The sequence below is a fragment of the Prorops nasuta genome, unplaced genomic scaffold (assembly GCF_024137725.1).
Source record: "Prorops nasuta isolate Cenicafe-Biocafe unplaced genomic scaffold, Cenicafe_Pnas_1.2 PNAS00004, whole genome shotgun sequence".
NCBI lineage: Eukaryota > Metazoa > Arthropoda > Insecta > Hymenoptera > Bethylidae > Prorops > Prorops nasuta.
Genome location: NW_027116801.1, coordinates 802,756 through 822,013, shown reverse-complemented (window position 1 = coordinate 822,013; position 19,258 = coordinate 802,756). Strand labels below are relative to the sequence as shown.

Here is a 19,258-nt window from a genome sequence, read left to right as displayed (position 1 = left end):
TGACACCAGCCCTTATATTTCAAAATAAAAATTAGTCTTTATAATTTCTACATTACAAAACATTAATTATCAATTTCAAGTCAACGAACCCTCAATTGACTAGAGAGTCATATGCGAACTATCTTAAGTCATACTAATGGGATGATGGAAAATTTAACTGTAAAACTCTGTATTATTTTTTTGATTTTGTATAGATAATACACTTTTAATAAAGCTACCTTAATGACAATTAAACCAGTCTTAAATCCTATTACATGATTGTAATAAAAACCATTGTTACCAACTTTAGAAAGCATAACGCGTACGAATATCCTCCAACCTCTTGGAAACCTCGGAGGACGTTTTCTCGAGGTCACCAGAGATACTTTTCTGCTTAGCTGGCTCTATAGAATTAAATTGTTCGCATAGATCACCATCAATTACATTTTTCACAGGGTAGTAATAAGACCTAAACGAAAGATGATCTCTCCCACATAGCGGAGGGTGCTCTGAACGCATGTGCATTTCAAGATGTTGAAAAAAATCATGATCTTCGTGGTTAGTGAAAGGTACGAGTACACCGACTGTTCCACTAACCGTCGTGTACACTAAACTTTCTGATCCTCCAGGAATCAAAGTGGCTTTCTGTAACGACATTACTGTTTCTCCAGCATGGAAACATGCGACTGTGTCTGCTTTCTGGCTTGCACCATTCAATAAACCCCGGTCCCATAATGCTTTATTTCCTGTTGGATCTTCGTCTACATCATCATTGATGCCGCTTGCTAATCGTATCTAGAAAAAAAATTAACTACATTAAAGAACCAAATAAAAACAATAATGACATACAAAATTAAGTTACTTCTACATAAAACATACCACAGCAATGTTTCCAAATTTATCAGCAGTGGCAACGGTATCATAATCCAAAACACAAGTAGTTGTGATCCATCTGGGATGTGTATCGTCGGCAAAAACTATAAGTTGATTTTCTTGGCGCTTATATCTTACGGCGTAAACAGACTCTTGCACATCACTGACGAAAATTCTTTGACCAACTGCATTAATAGACACGACAGCGTTTGGAATGTGTTTGTTTTCACATTTTCGCAGGAGTTTCTTTTTGCCCATATCATAAAGTCTTAGCATCCTTCCAACACCGACTAATACTCTGCCTTGATAAGAACAAATTGCTAATGGTACTTCATCCACAACAGTTTTGTGAAGCAATTCTATACTCGTACAATCCACATTAACTCTGTAAAAAAAAAACTATGGATTAGTACATCGCTAGTTTTCATCGGAAAAATTAAGATTTAGTTTATATTTAAATCAGTACTGCAGGAATATCATCAATAGATACAGATAGTGTGAATGTCATCATACAAAAGTAATTTAATTTTATTATACTGGAATTATGAAATAAACGGATGTTACTTACTTGTAAGTATATAGAAATCCACCATTGCTGACTCTAGGATTTAATTGGAATTCTTTGGCTACACCAACAATTAAAAATAATTGATCACCTTGATTGGCAAATTTCACAAGTCCCAAACTGCAATAATTATTATATGTAAAATTAATTTTTGACTTGATAAACACTTTGTGATATTGATACTTACCACAAGGCAGCTAAATTTTGTTCCAATCGATGAACCTCGAAAGTATGGCCCGTGGTTGGTGCAATAATTCTTATAAGCGAAGCCCATAAACCTGGACCAGCCCTTGGAGCTCCAAAAACAGCCTCGTTCGACTCCTCGGATAAAAATGCTTCAGCCAATTCTCTGGCAACAGCTGCTTCTTCCGCACCAGCAGCTTCCTGCATTTCTTCTGCCATTTGTAATCTTCTTTGTTGTTTAGTTTCCTCGGTATAAGCATTATGTTCAGTCTCGATGACAATTAAATGAGCAGAATCATTATGAATAGCAAATTTCCTCGGCGTATACTCCAAAGGGAAGCTGACTTGATTGAAAACGGCCCCCAGCTTCTCCAAAGCCAAAATTCTTAATGTGTTTGTAGAGATAGCTACAATACCCTCTGGACATTGCTCAGAACTAAATCCAGACGCAAATTCTAGACTCTCGTAAGATAAGGGCGTGAGATGGAAACGATTTTGATAATAGTAGCTTAGCCAGGATCTACTGCTCATAGCTAAAACTGCCTGATTGCCCTGCATCCTTATCCTAAAGAGCTTTACTGGTCTCGTTCCCAAGTAACGCGTTCTTGTGTCTGCAAGATCACCAGAAATCGGATCCAGAACGGTTCTCAGTAACACACCATTTTGTAAGCCAATGTTCAAGTATAACATAGCCTGTTGGGGAGCTATATCTTCAGAATTGTCAGCATCTTTTATACCCATTTCAACTATGCACAAACTTTCCGCCGCTGCTGGCAAAGCTTGCATGCTTCTTGGTGCTAAGCAATCGGAAGGATCCAATGAAATAATTCTTACTGTATTGTCTTGTAAACCAACAGCCAAAAACCAAGATCTTTGTTCTCCCGCTGCTACGTTTCCCAAAGCCATGCACATCACTTCTGATGGCATTTTCTTTCTTTCTGTGTATTCGTTCAGCTGTCCCGTCTATAAATAATTTACAAATTGTGAATACTGCATAGCTTGACAGTTAGCAAAAATGTTCACTTTTTAGCAGTCAAAATTCACAATTAGAATGAAAAAAGCGACTGTTAAAGCAAAATAATTTTGCACATTACACATCTGTGAGAGTACAAAACTCTCACAGAGAACAAACAGTGCTTTATACATTGTCGTATCTATATAGTAAATTATGCTTACAGGGTCCATTTCGAAATATACCAATTCACCACCAGTAAGAGCAATCACCACTTGGCGTTGATTTACTGCACATTTTACGATAGTCTTTTTGCCTGGCGCTTTCCATTCGTTTACACGTTTATCAGCACGAATGTGACGTATTCCATCTGGATAAACCTGAAATTTTTCTTTTTTAGTCTATGAAGGTATTGTCCATCAGAATAAGTTTTATAAAGAGTTAACAAAACAAATGTCGAGCTTGTAATACCAGGATTATTCAGAAAAATTCTGAATATTCCAACGATGCAAAAGCTCCAATTTTGCTTTTGCACTTTATTTTGCGACCAACACGTGGTGAACCAGGTGTTGGAGATACCATAGTGCGTAAAAAAATCAATAATATTGTAAAAATTTATTTCTTTGATCTACCTGAACTAAAGCATCTTCTCCTAAAGCAGAACAGCTGAGAGTCGGTGTTGTTCCAAGGAAACCAGAATCAGTCACTTCCTCGACGGTTTCTCCGATGCTAAGTACAAGAGTAGCATTCACGAAGGACACTATGATGTATGCATCATATTCCTCTGCAAACAAAATCGAAAATTTCATACAATTGGTGAAAAACAATCAAAGCTTCTTAAAGTTGTATAGATATAATCGATGGTCCTTGAAAACTTAGCACGCTCCCCTGGTTAGCACGAAAAGATTGATGGACTTTTTTTTGTAATCAATTATTTTTCCGTGCTAATTTTGAATTCTCTTACCTTTTAGGCTTTCTGTGATCAGTGGGTCAACCAATAGCGTACTGGCAGCCTGAAAGAGAGAACTGGTGTTTGATAAAAATGTATCAAGCCACCAGATTTATTAAAATCTTTTTAACAATTTTGCTTGTCTTCATTGATAATTTCCATTTTCAGCAATCAGACTCTATATTCAATTACTAGTAATAAAGTTATTGCAGTACCATGGAAATTAACAATAAGGGAGAAGATTCTTTAAACTTTAGTATTTCACTTTACAAGGAACTATTTAATTTTAAAAAGCTTCTATTCTTTACATAAATTTGCTGCAACATGCAAGTTACATATAAATGTTTTTAGACTAACCGTCTACTCTTCTCTTAACAGTCCATACAGCATTTGGATTACCAGGCAGCTCACTGACTGCCATTTCTGAAACTTCGAGGCCGTGACGTAATACTCTCAAAGTTGAGCGAGGACCTCTTCCACAAGCAATATATAATTGTGGTGTATCCTCATTGGCTAAATCAGCAACCTTACCATAAATAAGTTTTCATTAGGAATTATTAATTTACCATAAATTGTTATATTTGAATAATAATTAATATTTGTCATTCTTAGGTTTCACTTCAGCTTGCAAGTAAAAACACAAACTAAAGGCGACTAAGATTATTTAGTATGGCACTGATTCACAGAAAATAAACACATATATACCATTTATCTCTACTTGTCAGTGCAATAATAACATTTAAAAGTTTGATTGTCAATGTTTACCTGGCAAGCCATTATTGGTGAAAGGCTATCCATTTCATCTACCAGGACTAGATTTCTAAGTGGTCTGGGAGCAAAGAAGAATGTATCCCCTTCTTCCAATGGCATTGCAGAGCTAAATTCAGGCTCATCATCATCATCACCAAGATGTGCAATTTGGTATAAATAACTACAATAAAAAGTATTAAAGAATACTTGTTTTTCACCCATACCTTAAAATCAATTAAGAAAACTTCATATTTTACTTACTGATTTCCAAATTCAGAGGCAACAAACAAGAAACCTGTTTTCAAAACACACATACTAGCTGCTACAGGAACAGTATCAAAATATTTTAATTTAATCTCAGTAACCATATCTTCATCAGTCTCAAGGGTAATCTTAAAGATATCTCCCTGTTCTGTTTGGGCAAGGAAGAAGAACATGCTTTTAGTTTTATGAGTTGCAGAGCATACAAATATCATGCCTCTTTCAGGATCATCCAAATCATTTCGTCTCCTTGGAATAGGACAACGTATATCATGTTGATCTCCAAGGTTTTTATATGTTAAATAATTTTCAGAACAAATGAGTACACCACTGGGCCCATCATTTCCACCTGGTACCGATACAAGGAAATTGGCATGTTCTTCCAAAGGTTCACTATATTTTCTTACAACATGATTCAGACCAAGATCCAATTCATATAAAGTTAAAGTTTGCTGTGTTTTAACTGCAGCATCACCAGTTGGATCACTATCTGCTTCTTCATAATCAATTTCTAAGCAGGCGAACATTGGATTTTCAAAACCAACATCAACACCGACTGTATGATATACCAAAGTATTACTTTTATGAGCTTCCAATGGGGAAGAAATTGTTAAACGTGCTTCAGGATCCCTATTCAAAATATATACAAGTTTTTGTTTTTCAATAGCACCTAAAAGAAAGTTAAAAGCTTTATCATTATCTTTATTATTTCAACACACCCACACACAAACTATGCTATTTCTGATTTTTAAAATACCATCATTGTGAAAAGATATAATCAATGTTAATCAGGTGAAACACGGATCACAAAGTAATCATTTGGTATTTTAACTAAGCAGTAAAAGACTAAAATAAAATAATATTAAAATTACCGATCATAACAGCTCTCCCTTTTGGATCAATCGCTAAATATTGCCCAGGAACAATACGTCTACATCCACTTTTTCCAAAAGTTTCTTGATGAACTTTCTCAAATGAATTTTTTGCTGGTATGTACTCTAAAATTACAATTCTTCCCGAATCAGATCCTACTACTATATAATCTTTTGTTCCACCAGTTAACCTAAAGGCCATTAAAGACCGTATAATTCCAAAAACTTCTACAGTTAACAGGGTATGAACTTTTCCTGTGTTTGGATCTGGCCTCAATAATTCCAATGATTTTCCACGAGACACAAGAATTTCTTGCATCTTACTACCAGAAAAATTCCCGTGGACAGCGTGCGTGATGCCAGTGGCACGCTGCAGGGTTAAATTGTAAAGATACATTGTTCTCAGATTGTTTCAACCGGTGAGTTACGCAATCCACGCCTTTATGGCTTCAAGTTCCATGCTAAAAAAATTTTCAATGCTATCAATGAAGATTTAAAAAAAATCTTTTCATTATCTTAACTGTACTCATCACGTGAAAATTATGTTTTTAGTCTTAACAGAAATTAAGTAACAACAAAAAAATAACAGGCGCTATTAGAAATTTATTGATTCAGAATTATCTACGTAAGCAAAAGGCTGGCATTTTTGATATAATGATATATTATTTTGTAAATATGATTTAATTTGAAAAAATATTGTATAAATATTGGAAATAACGTATTAAAAAACTAAATAATACCTCGTTCCAGCATGGATGACCGTTAAAAAAAATGTTGCGAATGGATTTCCTATAACGAAGCTTCTTCACAAACGGCTCCGAAGGAAATTAATGGAAACGGATTTTGATTCTGAACTCAACCCTGAATTATAAACGGAAGTAGCAAACTAACAAGCAAGTCAAGTCAAGCCAAGTCAATCAACTGATGGCACTGATGGATATCATGGATGCCGAAATTTACCATTCGGCATTCACCGCATCACGGATATGACATCATCACGCTACAAGCTACCTGAAGCTGCCTGAAGCCTGAAGCCACCTGGAAGTGGAAGCTACCTTATGCCCGTATTGCATGCATAGACGTCACTCGAGCTCGACTCGAACTCGACTCAGGCAAAAATATATAGTATATGTAACGTAAACTATAGTATAAAAACTCGACTCGAGTTTGCTCGAGTTCGAGTCACGTCTCTGAATACCACCGTCAGTCTTACCTCACCCTTATGGGTGCATTCCAAATTAGGTTGAAAACAGAACTGTTTATATTTGTAGCTCATATTCCAGAGTATTCTACTGTAATAAGTGTAATAGTTATCATGACAGAGAAAATCGTAACGTAAAGGCAGAAAATGCTAGTTTTTTGCCCTTTGCCCCTTCACCTTATTTTTGTTGTCATGATTCTGTGATCTCCATAATTTTCCAATCCTATAGTATATGTAGTATGTACTATACAATGTAATATGTATAATTAAAAATGGTGGACTTGGCACAAGGTTGAAATATTGAATACGATACGCCCCTTTATGATACTTTATGCGCTGTGAAAATTGTAGAACGCACTCATATGATATTCCAGCCACGAATTACGAACAAACATCCTTGAATAAAAGAAATTTTTTACTAATAGAATTTTTTATTAATGCCTTAACTTTAAAATAGTAGAGTTTTCTTTTTGAGAAATCTCTTATTTCTTTCTGCTTGGAATTTTTAGACTAACGATAATTAAGCAGTGGTTTGGTTTAATTTGTGTTAAAATACTTCACCGTCAATTTTAGCCTAAACTAGAAAGCACCCCGTAGGCCGTATAAACCATAGTGAATTCCATGACTCTTTCCTAAAAAGGGGAAGGAATTAGTTAAGAAAGTGTCTGAATTGACAGGCAGGTAGCACAAACACTGTATTCAGGTTAAAAATCTCTTTTTTCGCTAATTCTATCTAAGGCTTTTTAACATCTTTACAACTATGGAGCCTTATGATGTGATAATTAATCAACCTGTGGTAATTGATAATGTAAGTGTTCATCACAGCATAAATCATACTTAACTTTCAACAATTTGCTCAAAAGCCATATTGTCGATATTATAATTACTTGAAAACTTCAGTAACTAACCAAATATTAGCAGAGTAAAGTATCTTTTATTTCGTAATAAATGACACGTTAATGTCTCGACGGAAAATAGTTTAGAAAAATGTGCCCCTATGACATACTATCATTCAGGGTAATTTTTTCCATCTATTGGTAAGCATCTTAGTAAATTAAGAAAATGAATAGAATTTATTACAGTTTGTAATTTTTACTAAACAGATAGGTTTTATCGATAGATGAAAAAAATGACCTCCTTAGAGACAAAATATTTTCTTAATTTTGTAATTGTTTATTTTATTACAATAGTTTCTATATATCTTAGGGTTCTGGAGTCATTAAAGCAGGTTTTGCAGGTGATCAAATACCAAAATGTAGATTTCCAAACTAGTAAGTAATATTATCAATATTGATATACATTATATAAATTTTATTTTTTACCAATATTAATTTTAATAATGTTTATACATTACAGCACTGGAAGGCCTAAGCATGTTCGTGTTATGGCTGGTGCTCTGGATAGTGATCTTTTAATGGGTCCTAAAGCAGAAGAGCATCGAGGTCTTTTATCTATACGTTATCCAATGGAACATGGCATTGTTACTGATTGGAATGATATGGAAAGAATTTGGTCCTACATTTACAGTAAGGATCAATTATCTACATTTAGTGAAGAACATCCGGTACTCTTAACAGAAGCACCACTTAATCCAAGAAAGAATCGTGAAAAAGCAGCAGAGATATTTTTTGAAAGCTTAAATGTTCCAGCATTATTTGTGTCTATGCAAGCTGTACTGAGTTTGTAAGCAGCTACTTTGTAATATAATTATAGATTTTATATGATGAACTTATTGTTATATAATACAAATTTGTTAGATATGCTACAGGCAGAACTACAGGTGTAGTTCTAGATGCTGGCGATGGTGTTACACATGCTGTGCCTATCTATGAAGGTTTTGCTATGCCTCATAGTATAATGAGAGTAGATATCGCTGGTCGTGATGTAACAAGATTTCTTAGACTCTTATTACGTAAAGAGGGAATTAATTTTAATACCACTGCTGAGTTTGAAACTGTACGAATGATTAAGGAAAGATCATGTTATTTGGCAAGTAATCCTCAAAAAGAAGAAACTATTGAAACAGACCAATTTCAATATATTTTACCTGATGGTAATCAACTGGAGGTAATATTTTAAAAATATACTAATATGATATTGATATTTATTTATTTCATCCATTAATGAATACATTAAAATAGATTGGCCATGCAAGATTCCGGGCACCTGAGGTGTTATTTAGACCTGATTTAATAGGAGAGGAATGTGAAGGAATTCACGAAGTACTAATGTATTCTATTCAAAAATCTGATTTAGATTTAAGGAAGGTATTATTCCAAAATATCGTATTGTCCGGTGGATCAACGCTTTTCCGAGGATTTGGAGATAGGCTTTTATCTGAAATACGAAAAATGGCAGCAAAGGATGTCAAAATTAGGGTAATTTAGATATAGCCAGAGAATTTATATATTAATATAATATTTAAATATGACCATATATATATTTTACTCTTTTTCCAAATCAAACAGATATCAGCGCCTCAAGAACGATTATATAGTACTTGGATTGGAGGGTCCATTTTAGCCTCTTTAGATACATTTAAAAGGATGTGGGTCAGTAAAAGGGAATATGAAGATGATGGCATCAGAGCAATTCATCGTAAAACATTCTGAAGTTTTTGTAAGAAAAGACTTAGAGAATATATCAAATAATTTTCAACACAAAACAGATAATGTCATGTGATGCATTAACCATATGTATTACATTAGCTACACTATTTAAATATTTCTATTATCATAAGCAGCTTTATTGCATTTCCGTCTTTTAATGTAATTTTACAAGAGTATGCATCATGAAACAAATCTTTAATTGAATTTTACACTTTCAAAAAAAAAACATATTATCTTTATATTTTTTAATTTTATATTAGGAGAATACGCGCGAGATTAATTATGGTCTACCGAAAAAAATGTATCTGTTTCGTTCTTGGTTTCAAATTTTTATTGAACCAAAGTTTTGATTTAGATATATTAAATAACACATATATACCTATGAACTAATAATTTTTATCTGTTATAAATGATATAGTGGAACAATTTGTTCCAAATGGTATGCATGGTTAAAACGCTCGCTTTGATATGTATTTCTCTACAGAAACGAAAGGTTTAAAGAGAAAATGGGATTTTAAAGCTAGTTTCAATAACTTTTGTTCTCCTATTGCCCCTAATTTTGAAAGGCACACACAATAGTGGTGTCATGATGGTGCAGTTACATTTTCCAAATTAAAACCCAATGACACTAGCTCAGTGAATTCAGTCTGGGTCTAAAATGGACCACCCACTCTGACTTCTCAGTTCATGTAACTGCATGATTGGGGCTTGGACGTTAACGTGGGGGGACCATTTAGATCCAGACTAGTTTCGCAGATGTTATGTCTACCTTGGTTTCTTAATTCAACGTTACTATACCACTACAAAAAAATCGAAGATACCGTGTATTATTTTCATTTTCGATCTGTTTTTGAAGACGAAGTATTAATGTACATGATTTAATTCACCAGTTTATCCTCGACCATTTTAGCCAATCAAAAGCTCGCTAAGTCTGAATAATTGATTAATTAATTATTACTTCTAAATTAAGGGCTATATAACAAATTGTTTTGTAAATTTAGTATTAAAACTCCGTCCTCTTTATATTTTTACGATTGGCCATAATTAATCTTCTGTACCCTATATTTATTTAAATACTCCAGTTAAAAAACTGACAATTATACAATTATTAATTTTCAATGTTTGTGATGCCCTGGAAATGTAAATATATCACTATGGTACTTCTTTCAAACTTCATTTTTATATTTATCTCGTCGATAGGATTAATAATTATTCGTAACACAAATTATCAATGATAATTTATTAAAAGAGCCTATTATTTAAGAAAAAAATAATGCTATTTATAATTCAAGCTTTGTAAGTGTAATGTTTTCATGTCAAGTTAAAAGTTTACAACATTTTTGTAAATATGTGAGAGCTTTAGTAATAAAAGAAGTATAAAATATTCATTTACTTTTCTATCATTAACATAGCAAAGTTAACTTTTTGTTGTCTATTTTCTATAAATTTTGAATCCTCTTATCTGTTTACATTATTGACTGTTGTAATCTATTCATAAATGTTATTTCGTCTTACTATACAAATGTGTACAACGGTGTAATGATTCGTATGTAGTTGAGTTATGGAATAACATTCAAATATTTCAAATGCGAAAAATCGAGCTCCCTCGAAAGATGCTGACTAATTGATGAACTCATCTTTTTGAATACTGTTTTAGCGGTTTTAGTCTACCAAGCCCTAGGCCGATGACGATTTAAAATAAGGTATCAGGCCTTTTCACGTAAAATTGGATAGATTTCAGGATACAATACCGATTTTTTAAAATAAAATATGTTAAAAGATTAGAAAATATATGACTTTCACCGTCAGTTAGAATGAAATATCATTTTTAGCTTTGGAGATATGATCTGTCGACTGTCAGTTTGCACTTTTGGCAAAAAGACGTATTATAATAATAATCTTTGAAATTCATTGCTTCTAAATAAATGAAGATAGAAGGCTCTGGGTGGAATTAAAATATTTAAGAAAATTCATATTTGATGAGAAGGATATAAAAAATACAGTTTGTTATTAATGTTACATTAGCCTTGAAGGTTTATCGTTCAAGAGAATCCATTTGATTTTATGGAACCAATATATGTTCAAAGAAACTATATACGTCTTTTGCATAGCGCTATTTTAGCGCTAACGATTTTGAATGTGGCCAGTGATGAATAACATTTCTATCGTTAATTCTCGTCCTATAGGAGAGGAAGACGCTACACTATTCAAAATTGAATCAAATACATGTAAGTTTCTGGCGTTTCTGCTTCCCTTTTGAGATGGACATGAATCAATTTTATGAGAAGCATTTGTGCTAATCTGAAAGTACTGAAAAACTACATATATTTAATGTCACACAAACTATAGATTTTCAGTACATCACTCGCAAGTCAGAGCAGCTAATTGACCAGACGCCCTGCTGAACGCAGCCCCCGGTTTTCTACTCTGCTTTTGCGGCCGGACTGTCCGGACTAACCTATCATAGCTAGCATTATTGAATACAGCAAGCACGTAACATGTTTGTTTCAACTATATATACAGAAGAAATGTATACATTGTACAATTATATAAGTTAGTTTAATGATAACAAGTAATGTTTATAACATTTATTGATGGTTAAATATTAACATAACCACAATTTTTAAAATATAAATTGACTCAAAGATTAGTCGGTTGTTATCCTGACGCTATTGTTAAAAATGGCGTTGGACGTCTTTTAAAAGGCTTTCGAAGCAAGTATATTTATTAATAAGAAGAAACTCATGTAATGTTACTGACATTTTTTGGGCTTTAATTATATATCATTAATAATTTTTATAATGACTATTTAAAAAATTATTATAAGCAAGAAAAGTTTCAAAAATGGCATTACACAGTGTACCTCCCAAACGTAAAGAAATTTATAAATATGAAGCCCCATGGCCGTTATATAGTATGAATTGGTCAGTACGGCCAGATAAAAGATTCAGATTAGCCCTTGGAAGTTTTGTTGAAGAATACAATAATAAGGTACAAATAGTTTCTTTGGATGAAGAAACATCCGAGTTCAGTGCTAAAAGCACATTTGACCATCCCTATCCAACTACAAAAATTATGTGGATTCCAGATAGTAAAGGTATATTTTTATTTCTTTTATTTCGATTTCTTAATTAGAACTCCTTTTTTTTTTATTTCATAAAATAATGTTTGAAAAATATTTTTTTAGGGCTATTTCCTGATCTACTAGCCACTTCTGGAGATTATTTAAGAGTTTGGCGTGCAGCAGAACCAGAAACTCGCTTGGAATGCGTATTGAACAATAATAAAAATTCAGACTTCTGTGCACCCCTTACATCTTTTGATTGGAATGAAGTTGATCCAAATCTGATAGGGACATCGAGCATAGACACGACTTGCACAATCTGGGGACTTGAAACTGGTCAAGTTTTAGGGCGTGTAAATATGGTTACAGGACATGTCAAAACACAATTGATTGCTCATGATAAGGAGGTATATGACATAGCATTTAGCCGGGCAGGTGGTGGCCGTGATATGTTTGCATCTGTTGGTGCTGATGGATCTGTTCGAATGTTTGATTTGAGGCATTTAGAACACTCAACAATTATTTATGAAGATCCTCAGCATACACCATTATTAAGGCTTGCTTGGAATAAACAAGATCCAAATTATTTAGCAACTGTAGCTATGGATGCTTGTGAGGTTATAATCTTAGATGTTCGTGTTCCTTGCACACCTGTAGCTCGGCTTAATAATCATAGGTATGTAATGATTATAAAGTGGTAATAAATGTTTTTCTTTTCTTTATTTAATAATCTTGTTTTTTTTTTTTTTCAAAAGGGCTAGTGTAAATGGTATAGCTTGGGCTCCACATTCATCTTGTCACATTTGTACTGCGGGTGATGATCATCAAGCACTGATTTGGGACATACAACAAATGCCTCGAGCAATTGAAGATCCAATATTAGCTTATACAGCAGCAGAAGGGGAGGTTAATCAAATACAATGGGGAGCTACTCAACCAGATTGGATAGCTATCTGCTATAATAAAGCAGCAGAAATTTTGCGGGTATAAGTAAGTTTGAATTTACTCTCATTTAAGATTTGAATAATATTTAACTTTAACTTTAAGACTATTATTATTTTATTAAATTTGATTTTGTTTTCTTAATTTAGGTCTGATTTACATTCACTTGGTGATACTGATTCTCCAGTACATAGAAGTTTTCCACAACTTTATCAAAAGTTATTAATGTATATTCTTTTTTATATTTTAACAATGGTCTATCAAAAGGTTGAAATTTGTTGAACAATCATGCAAAACATCGTCTCTTGCGTATTTACATCTCATTGATCTTGTTCATATATATATATGTATATAATTGTGTATATATATGTATGAATTTTTTATACCTATAAGTTGTTTTAGATTATTTGGACAATTTTTAAATTACTAGAAAGTAAGATATTTTATCTCTCCATTTGGAAGAAATGGGGTTTTAATCCTGTGATGACTAGCTCCTAAGTAATTTTATCAAAAATTCTAGTATTCTTTCATTTTGTAATTAACTTATCCATACAAATTGATGTTTTAGTTAATTGTAAGTATTTATAGATTTTATTAATACCTAAAGTAATAAAATTCTTGAGACCATCTGAATACTCAAATGACGATGTAACCTCCATAAATAATGGTGTAATAATCATTAAAAAAATGAAATTACAGCACTGTGATAAATAAATTTATAGTGCTTTTTAGAAAGAAGTAAATTAGTATTCTACTTCTAAATGAAGTATTTAAATAAATATAGTTATTAATACTGTCGCGTGTATAATTGCAATAGTCTAGTTTACAATTATGAAAAAGTTTGCATTTAAGAAAATATTATTTTCATTCAATGTTTTGTAACGATTTATTACAATCAATTATACTTGTACCATAATATAATCTATATATAATTAATAAAAACTTAAATTGAATATTTCGTCAAACAATTACAATTTATAATGAAATTAAAAATACTATTTTTTTGTATTAAGGATTTTTTATTAATCTGCATGTTTGAAGATCAGTTTATAAAATAACGTCTGTTCGAAGTCTGATAGATACTAATTCTTTAATTTTTTAATGAAAAATTTGATATATGCTTTGTTATTTTTGATTATTTATTTAAAAAATAAATAAGAAAATTATGTTATATTATCGCAATTACAAAAATTTTGTTTCAACGTCTCTGACAAGAACGAAGTGAATGAGTTGAACTGGAGACATGGGATGGGGTCTGGGGACGAACACGAACGAATCAATTTGGCACTTTGGCAGTGTTAAAAGATTATACGCAACAGTGTATGTATGTATGACATGTATGTACATACATATGTAGTACATACAACCAATGCCAGGTATGGCTATTTCTAATGTTTCGATGCATTTAGGAACTGGCATCGTCAGTTCTTGACAGATTTGCATTTTTGTGGACTTTTTGGAAACGTATGAACATTATCTAGTAAAGTACGTTGGGGGATTTTGCGATTTAATTGTTGTTTCTCAATAATGTTAATATATTTATTTATACAAAAAATTTTTTTTCATTTTTTGTTAATTTTCCTAACGTAACTTAGTAGATAAGCTTCTGGCATTTCCAAAAACCTGTAATAACTTTACAATCCGTCAACAAATGACGACGTTGCATGCGAAATAGTTTTCGCCCTGTAATGTCGGTATACGGATTCCCGTTAAGGTCTGGTGTGCTCTTGGCACTTCTACAAGATTCCCAAAGATCAGAAAATTAATTCGAATCATTTACTAATCGGAAGGGATCTTGTAGAAGTGAGCCCCCCCACCACGACAAGGTGGCACACCGTCGGGGAGGGAGGCGGCGCCGCCACACCTGAAACAAAAAGAAAACAAAAATATACTTGAAAAAACGAGTATTAAACCCGAAATGTGGAAGGATTTTCAAAGAAAATATTTCCACATTTCAGATTCTAATTAGGAATTTCAAAGACAGACAAAGATATAAATTAATAAAGCATGCTACAAAAAGTGAATGAATAGAGAAACTAACTAAATTGTTACTTCTTTCTAGCTGTTAATTGAAAAGCTTCCTCCTCTCGAGCGTGAATGTTAATTCACACAAAGGTCAACCAGATCATGACCGATACTCTCCTCAGTGACTAATTACCCTTACATTCTTTGTCCCTTGGTGTGGATCCGAGTTGTCACACGAAGAACTACTACGTCGAGGAAACGATTTACACATCAATAAAGATGGACCCCTATTAGGTGAACTTAATGAGCCAACGTCGAGAGTCCACAAGGACAAAGTAAGTAAGGGTTGATAGTCGTTGAAGGAGGATCAGCCCGAGCCAGTTGACACTCGAGAGTCCACTTCTCAATAAACACCTGTACTTGAATTAACAATGAATGAAAGTAATAAAAGTAAATTTGCCTATCCTTGAAATTATTTAAATAAATGTGGACTTAAGTAAACGGAGAGTGTTTACTTCCTACTCCTTGGTAGCCTTGTTCTATAAGAGTCCTTCCTAAAACATAAAATAAATTAAACAAGTATGAGAAATAAGAAACGAATGTATTTGCCTGTACGTCTTCCTCCAACGACGGCTCGATTCCGAATGATGGTTTGACTCACTCCAACCCAGGGTGGCAATGGCGCATGATTGGTGTCGGTTCGTGTTGGATTTATGCCGACAATCGACAATGTGGTCACTACCAATGGTCCTCTCCCGATCCAACTGAAACAAAAAGAAAACAAAAATATACTTGAAAAAACGAGTATTCAACCCGAAATGTGGAAGGATTTTCAAAGAAAATATTTCCACATTTCAGATTCTAATTAGGAATTTCAAAGACAGACAAAGATATAAATTAATAAAGCATGCTACAAAAAGTGAATGAATAGAGAAACTAACTAAATTGTTACTTCTTTCTAGCTGTTAATTGAAAAGCTTCCTCCTCTCGAGCGTGAATGTTAATTCACACAATGGTCAACCAGATCATGACTGATACTCTCCTCAGTGACTAATTACCCTTACATTCTTTGTCCCTTGGTGTGGATCCGAGTTGTCACACGAAGAACTACTACGTCGAGGAAACGATTTACACATCAATAAAGATGGACCCCTATTAGGTGAACTTAATGAGCCAACGTCGAGAGTCCACAAGGACAAAGTAAGTAAGGGTTGATATTCGCTGAAGGAGGATCAGCCCGAGCCAGTTGACACTCGAGAGTCCACTTCTCAATAAACACCTGTACTTGAATTAACAATGAATGAAAGTAATAAAAGTAAATTTGCCTATCCTTGAAATTATTTAAATAAATGTGGACTTAAGTAAACGGAGAGTGTTTACTTCCTACTCCTTGGTAGCCTTGTTCTATAAGAGTCCTTCCTAAAACATAAAATAAATTAAACAAGTATGAGAAATAAGAAATGAATGTATTTGCCTGTACGTCTTCCTCCAACGACGGCTCGATTCCGAATGATGGTTTGACTCACTCCAACCCAGGGTGGCAATGGCGCATGATTGGTGTCGGTTCGTGTTGGATTTATGCCGACAATCGACAATGTGGTCACTACCAATGGTCCTCTCCCGATCCAACTGAAACAAAAAGAAAACAAAAATATACTTGAAAAAACGAGTATTCAACCCGAAATGTGGAAGGATTTTCAAAGAAAATATTTCCACATTTCAGATTCTAATTAGGAATTTCAAAGACAGACAAAGATATAAATTAATAAAGCATGCTACAAAAAGTGAATGAATAGAGAAACTAACTAAATTGTTACTTCTTTCTAGCTGTTAATTGAAAAGCTTCCACCTCTCGAGCGTGAATGTTAATTCACACAATGGTCAACCAGATCATGACTGATACTCTCCTCAGTGACTAATTACCCTTACATTCTTTGTCCTTTGGTGTGGATCCGAGTTGTCACACGAAGAACTACTACGTCGAGGAAACGATTTACACATCAATAAAGATGGACCCCTATTAGGTGAACTTAATGAGCCAACGTCGAGAGTCCACAAGGACAAAGTAAGTAAGGGTTGATAGTCGCTGAAGGAGGATCAGCCCGAGCCAGTTGACACTCGAGAGTCCACTTCTCAATAAACACCTGTACTTGAATTAACTATGAATGAAAGTAATAAAAGTAAATTTGCCTATCCTTGAAATTATTTAAATAAATGTAGACTTAAGTAAACGGAGAGTGTTTACTTCCTACACCTTGGTAGCCTTGTTCTATAAGAGTCCTTCCTAAAACATAAAATAAATTAAACAAATATGAGAAATAAGAAAAGAATGTATTTGCCTGTACGTCTTCCTCCAACGACGGCTCGATTTCGAATGATGGTTTGACTCAGTCCAACCTAGGGTGGAAATGACCGCATGAAAGGTGTCGAGTCGTTATAGGGTTTATATATCGTTATTGGATACGGGGTCACTAACCATGGTCCTCTAGCGCTCGACCTGAAACAAACAAAAAAATTAGAATAAATTTGGAAAAAAAACGAGAATTCAACCCGAAATGTGGAAGGATTTTCAAGGAAAATATTCCCACATTTCAGATTCTAATTAGGAATTTCAAGGACAGACAAAAATATAAATTAATAAAGCATGCTACAGAAAGTGAATGAAAACAGAAGCTAAAGAAATTGTTACTTCTTTCCAGCGGTTAATTGAAAAGCTTCCTCCTCTCGAGCGTGAATGTTAATTCACACAAAGGTCAACCAGATCATGACTGATACTCTCCTCAGTGACTAATTACCCTTACTTTCTTTGTCCCTTGGTGTGGATCCGAGTTGTCACACGAAGAACTACTACGTCGAGGAAACGATTTACACATCAATAAAGATGGACCCCTATTAGGTGAACTTAATGAGCCAACGTCGAGAGTCCACAAGGACAAAGTAAGTAAGGGTTTATAGTCGTTGAAGGAGGATCAGCCCGAGCCAGTTGACACTCGAGAGTCCACTTCTCAATAAACACCTGTACTTGAATTAACAATGAATGAAAGTAATAAAAGTAAATTTGCCTATCATTGAAATTATTTAAATTAATGTGGACTTAAGTAAACGGACAGGTAATTAAGCCTTACTCGTTGACAGCCTTGCCCTATACTTGTCCCTCTTAAAACTTAAAAAAATTAAGCAAGTATGAAAAGTAGAAAAATAATTAGGAAATTTGTCAGTACGTCCTCCTCTGATGACGGTTTGATTCCAAATAATGGTTTGTCTTTCTCCAACTGATGGAGAAAAGGGTACAGGGTTGGTATGAATTCCATATCGAATATATATCGATATTGGAAGTTTTGCCACTAGGAATAGTCCTCTTCCACTCCACCTGAAAATAAGAAATGTTAATAAAATTTGAAAAAACGAGTATTTAACCTGAAATATGGAAGGTTTTTCAAAAAAAATATTTCCATATTTCATTTTATAATTTGGAATTTCAAGAACTGGCAAAAATGGTATTTAATACGAAGATTCTACCAAAAACATACGATTATAAAAAAAAGGGGAAATGGTATTTGATTCTAGTGATTAATTGAGATGCATCTTTCTCTCGAGAGAGTGAACGTTAATTCAATTAAGATGTGCCTTTATTAGTTAAACTGGACATGTGGGAAGATAGAATCTCCGTGGAAAATGAAGTTGAGGTGATTCCCTTTATTTTAAAAGGAATTAAGAAACCTGAAAATGATACCCTACCTAATACCGAAAACTATAATGACTATCTAATTCACAAAGCTAAAGAGCCTACATATAACGCCAATCTAAACCTAATGAAAAACAGAAAATACGCGCAAAAAAGAAATAGACGATACGGAGTATCTGAAAAACATTAAAAACAAAACAAGAAATGATTTTAACCGAAGAATGGCCAACTGTAACCTACTGATAGGTTTTTGGTCATTCTTTAGTTAATAAAAAAAAATTCCACGGTTTAACCCGTGCGACTCACTCATTAAGCGAATTCCCAGCCATAATTCATACATATTCTGCGATAATACCGAAGATGGGAATGGTGATGTTGATGGCGATGGAGATGAGGACGCTGACGTTA

The 19,258-nt window shown here is 33.7% G+C and overlaps 3 protein-coding genes across 3 annotated transcripts; 2 read left to right on the top strand and 1 right to left on the bottom strand.

Annotated features, from left to right (window-relative positions):
* Positions 1 to 172: 172 nt before the first annotated feature.
* Positions 173 to 6,373, bottom strand: Sf3b3 (splicing factor 3b subunit 3). Its single transcript, XM_066726026.1, has 11 exons — positions 6,125 to 6,373; positions 5,385 to 5,845; positions 4,513 to 5,182; positions 4,267 to 4,432; positions 3,859 to 4,027; positions 3,185 to 3,336; positions 2,777 to 2,932; positions 1,605 to 2,563; positions 1,421 to 1,537; positions 859 to 1,237; positions 173 to 774 (listed from the first exon to the last, which is right to left on the bottom strand). The coding sequence occupies exons 2-11, from the start codon at positions 5,779 to 5,781 to the stop codon at positions 286 to 288; spliced, it is 3,654 nt and encodes a 1,217-aa protein (XP_066582123.1). The 5' UTR covers positions 5,782 to 5,845; positions 6,125 to 6,373; the 3' UTR covers positions 173 to 285.
* Positions 6,374 to 6,959: 586 nt separating this feature from the next.
* Positions 6,960 to 10,501, top strand: Arp1 (Actin-related protein 1). Its single transcript, XM_066725525.1, has 6 exons — positions 6,960 to 7,393; positions 7,792 to 7,856; positions 7,942 to 8,268; positions 8,343 to 8,652; positions 8,727 to 8,963; positions 9,054 to 10,501. Exons 1-6 carry the CDS (start codon positions 7,346 to 7,348, stop codon positions 9,195 to 9,197), a joined length of 1,131 nt encoding a protein of 376 aa, XP_066581622.1. The 5' UTR covers positions 6,960 to 7,345; the 3' UTR covers positions 9,198 to 10,501.
* Positions 10,502 to 11,324: 823 nt separating this feature from the next.
* On the top strand, positions 11,325 to 14,155 carry wap (DDB1 and CUL4 associated factor wap). Its single transcript, XM_066725526.1, has 5 exons — positions 11,325 to 11,422; positions 11,544 to 12,291; positions 12,382 to 12,934; positions 13,014 to 13,248; positions 13,350 to 14,155. The coding sequence occupies exons 2-4, from the start codon at positions 12,039 to 12,041 to the stop codon at positions 13,246 to 13,248; spliced, it is 1,041 nt and encodes a 346-aa protein (XP_066581623.1). The 5' UTR covers positions 11,325 to 11,422; positions 11,544 to 12,038; the 3' UTR covers positions 13,350 to 14,155.
* The last annotated feature ends 5,103 nt before the right edge of the window (positions 14,156 to 19,258 follow it).

Coding starts and splice junctions, on each gene's coding strand:
- Arp1 (XM_066725525.1), top strand. CDS start 7,346: ATGGAGCCTTATGATGTGATAATTAATCAACCTGTGGTAATTGATAAT. Junction 7,394..7,791: donor AACCTGTGGTAATTGATAAT/GTAAGTGTTCAT, acceptor TATATATCTTAG/GGTTCTGGAGTCATTAAAGC. Junction 8,964..9,053: donor CAAAGGATGTCAAAATTAGG/GTAATTTAGATA, acceptor CAAATCAAACAG/ATATCAGCGCCTCAAGAACG.
- Sf3b3 (XM_066726026.1), bottom strand. CDS start 5,781: ATGTATCTTTACAATTTAACCCTGCAGCGTGCCACTGGCATCACGCAC. Junction 3,337..3,858: donor TGTTAAGAGAAGAGTAGACG/GTTAGTCTAAAA, acceptor TTTTGTTTGCAG/AGGAATATGATGCATACATC. Junction 775..858: donor AATTTGGAAACATTGCTGTG/GTATGTTTTATG, acceptor TTTTTTTTCTAG/ATACGATTAGCAAGCGGCAT.
- wap (XM_066725526.1), top strand. CDS start 12,039: ATGGCATTACACAGTGTACCTCCCAAACGTAAAGAAATTTATAAATAT. Junction 12,292..12,381: donor GTGGATTCCAGATAGTAAAG/GTATATTTTTAT, acceptor ATATTTTTTTAG/GGCTATTTCCTGATCTACTA. Junction 12,935..13,013: donor GCTCGGCTTAATAATCATAG/GTATGTAATGAT, acceptor TTTTTTCAAAAG/GGCTAGTGTAAATGGTATAG.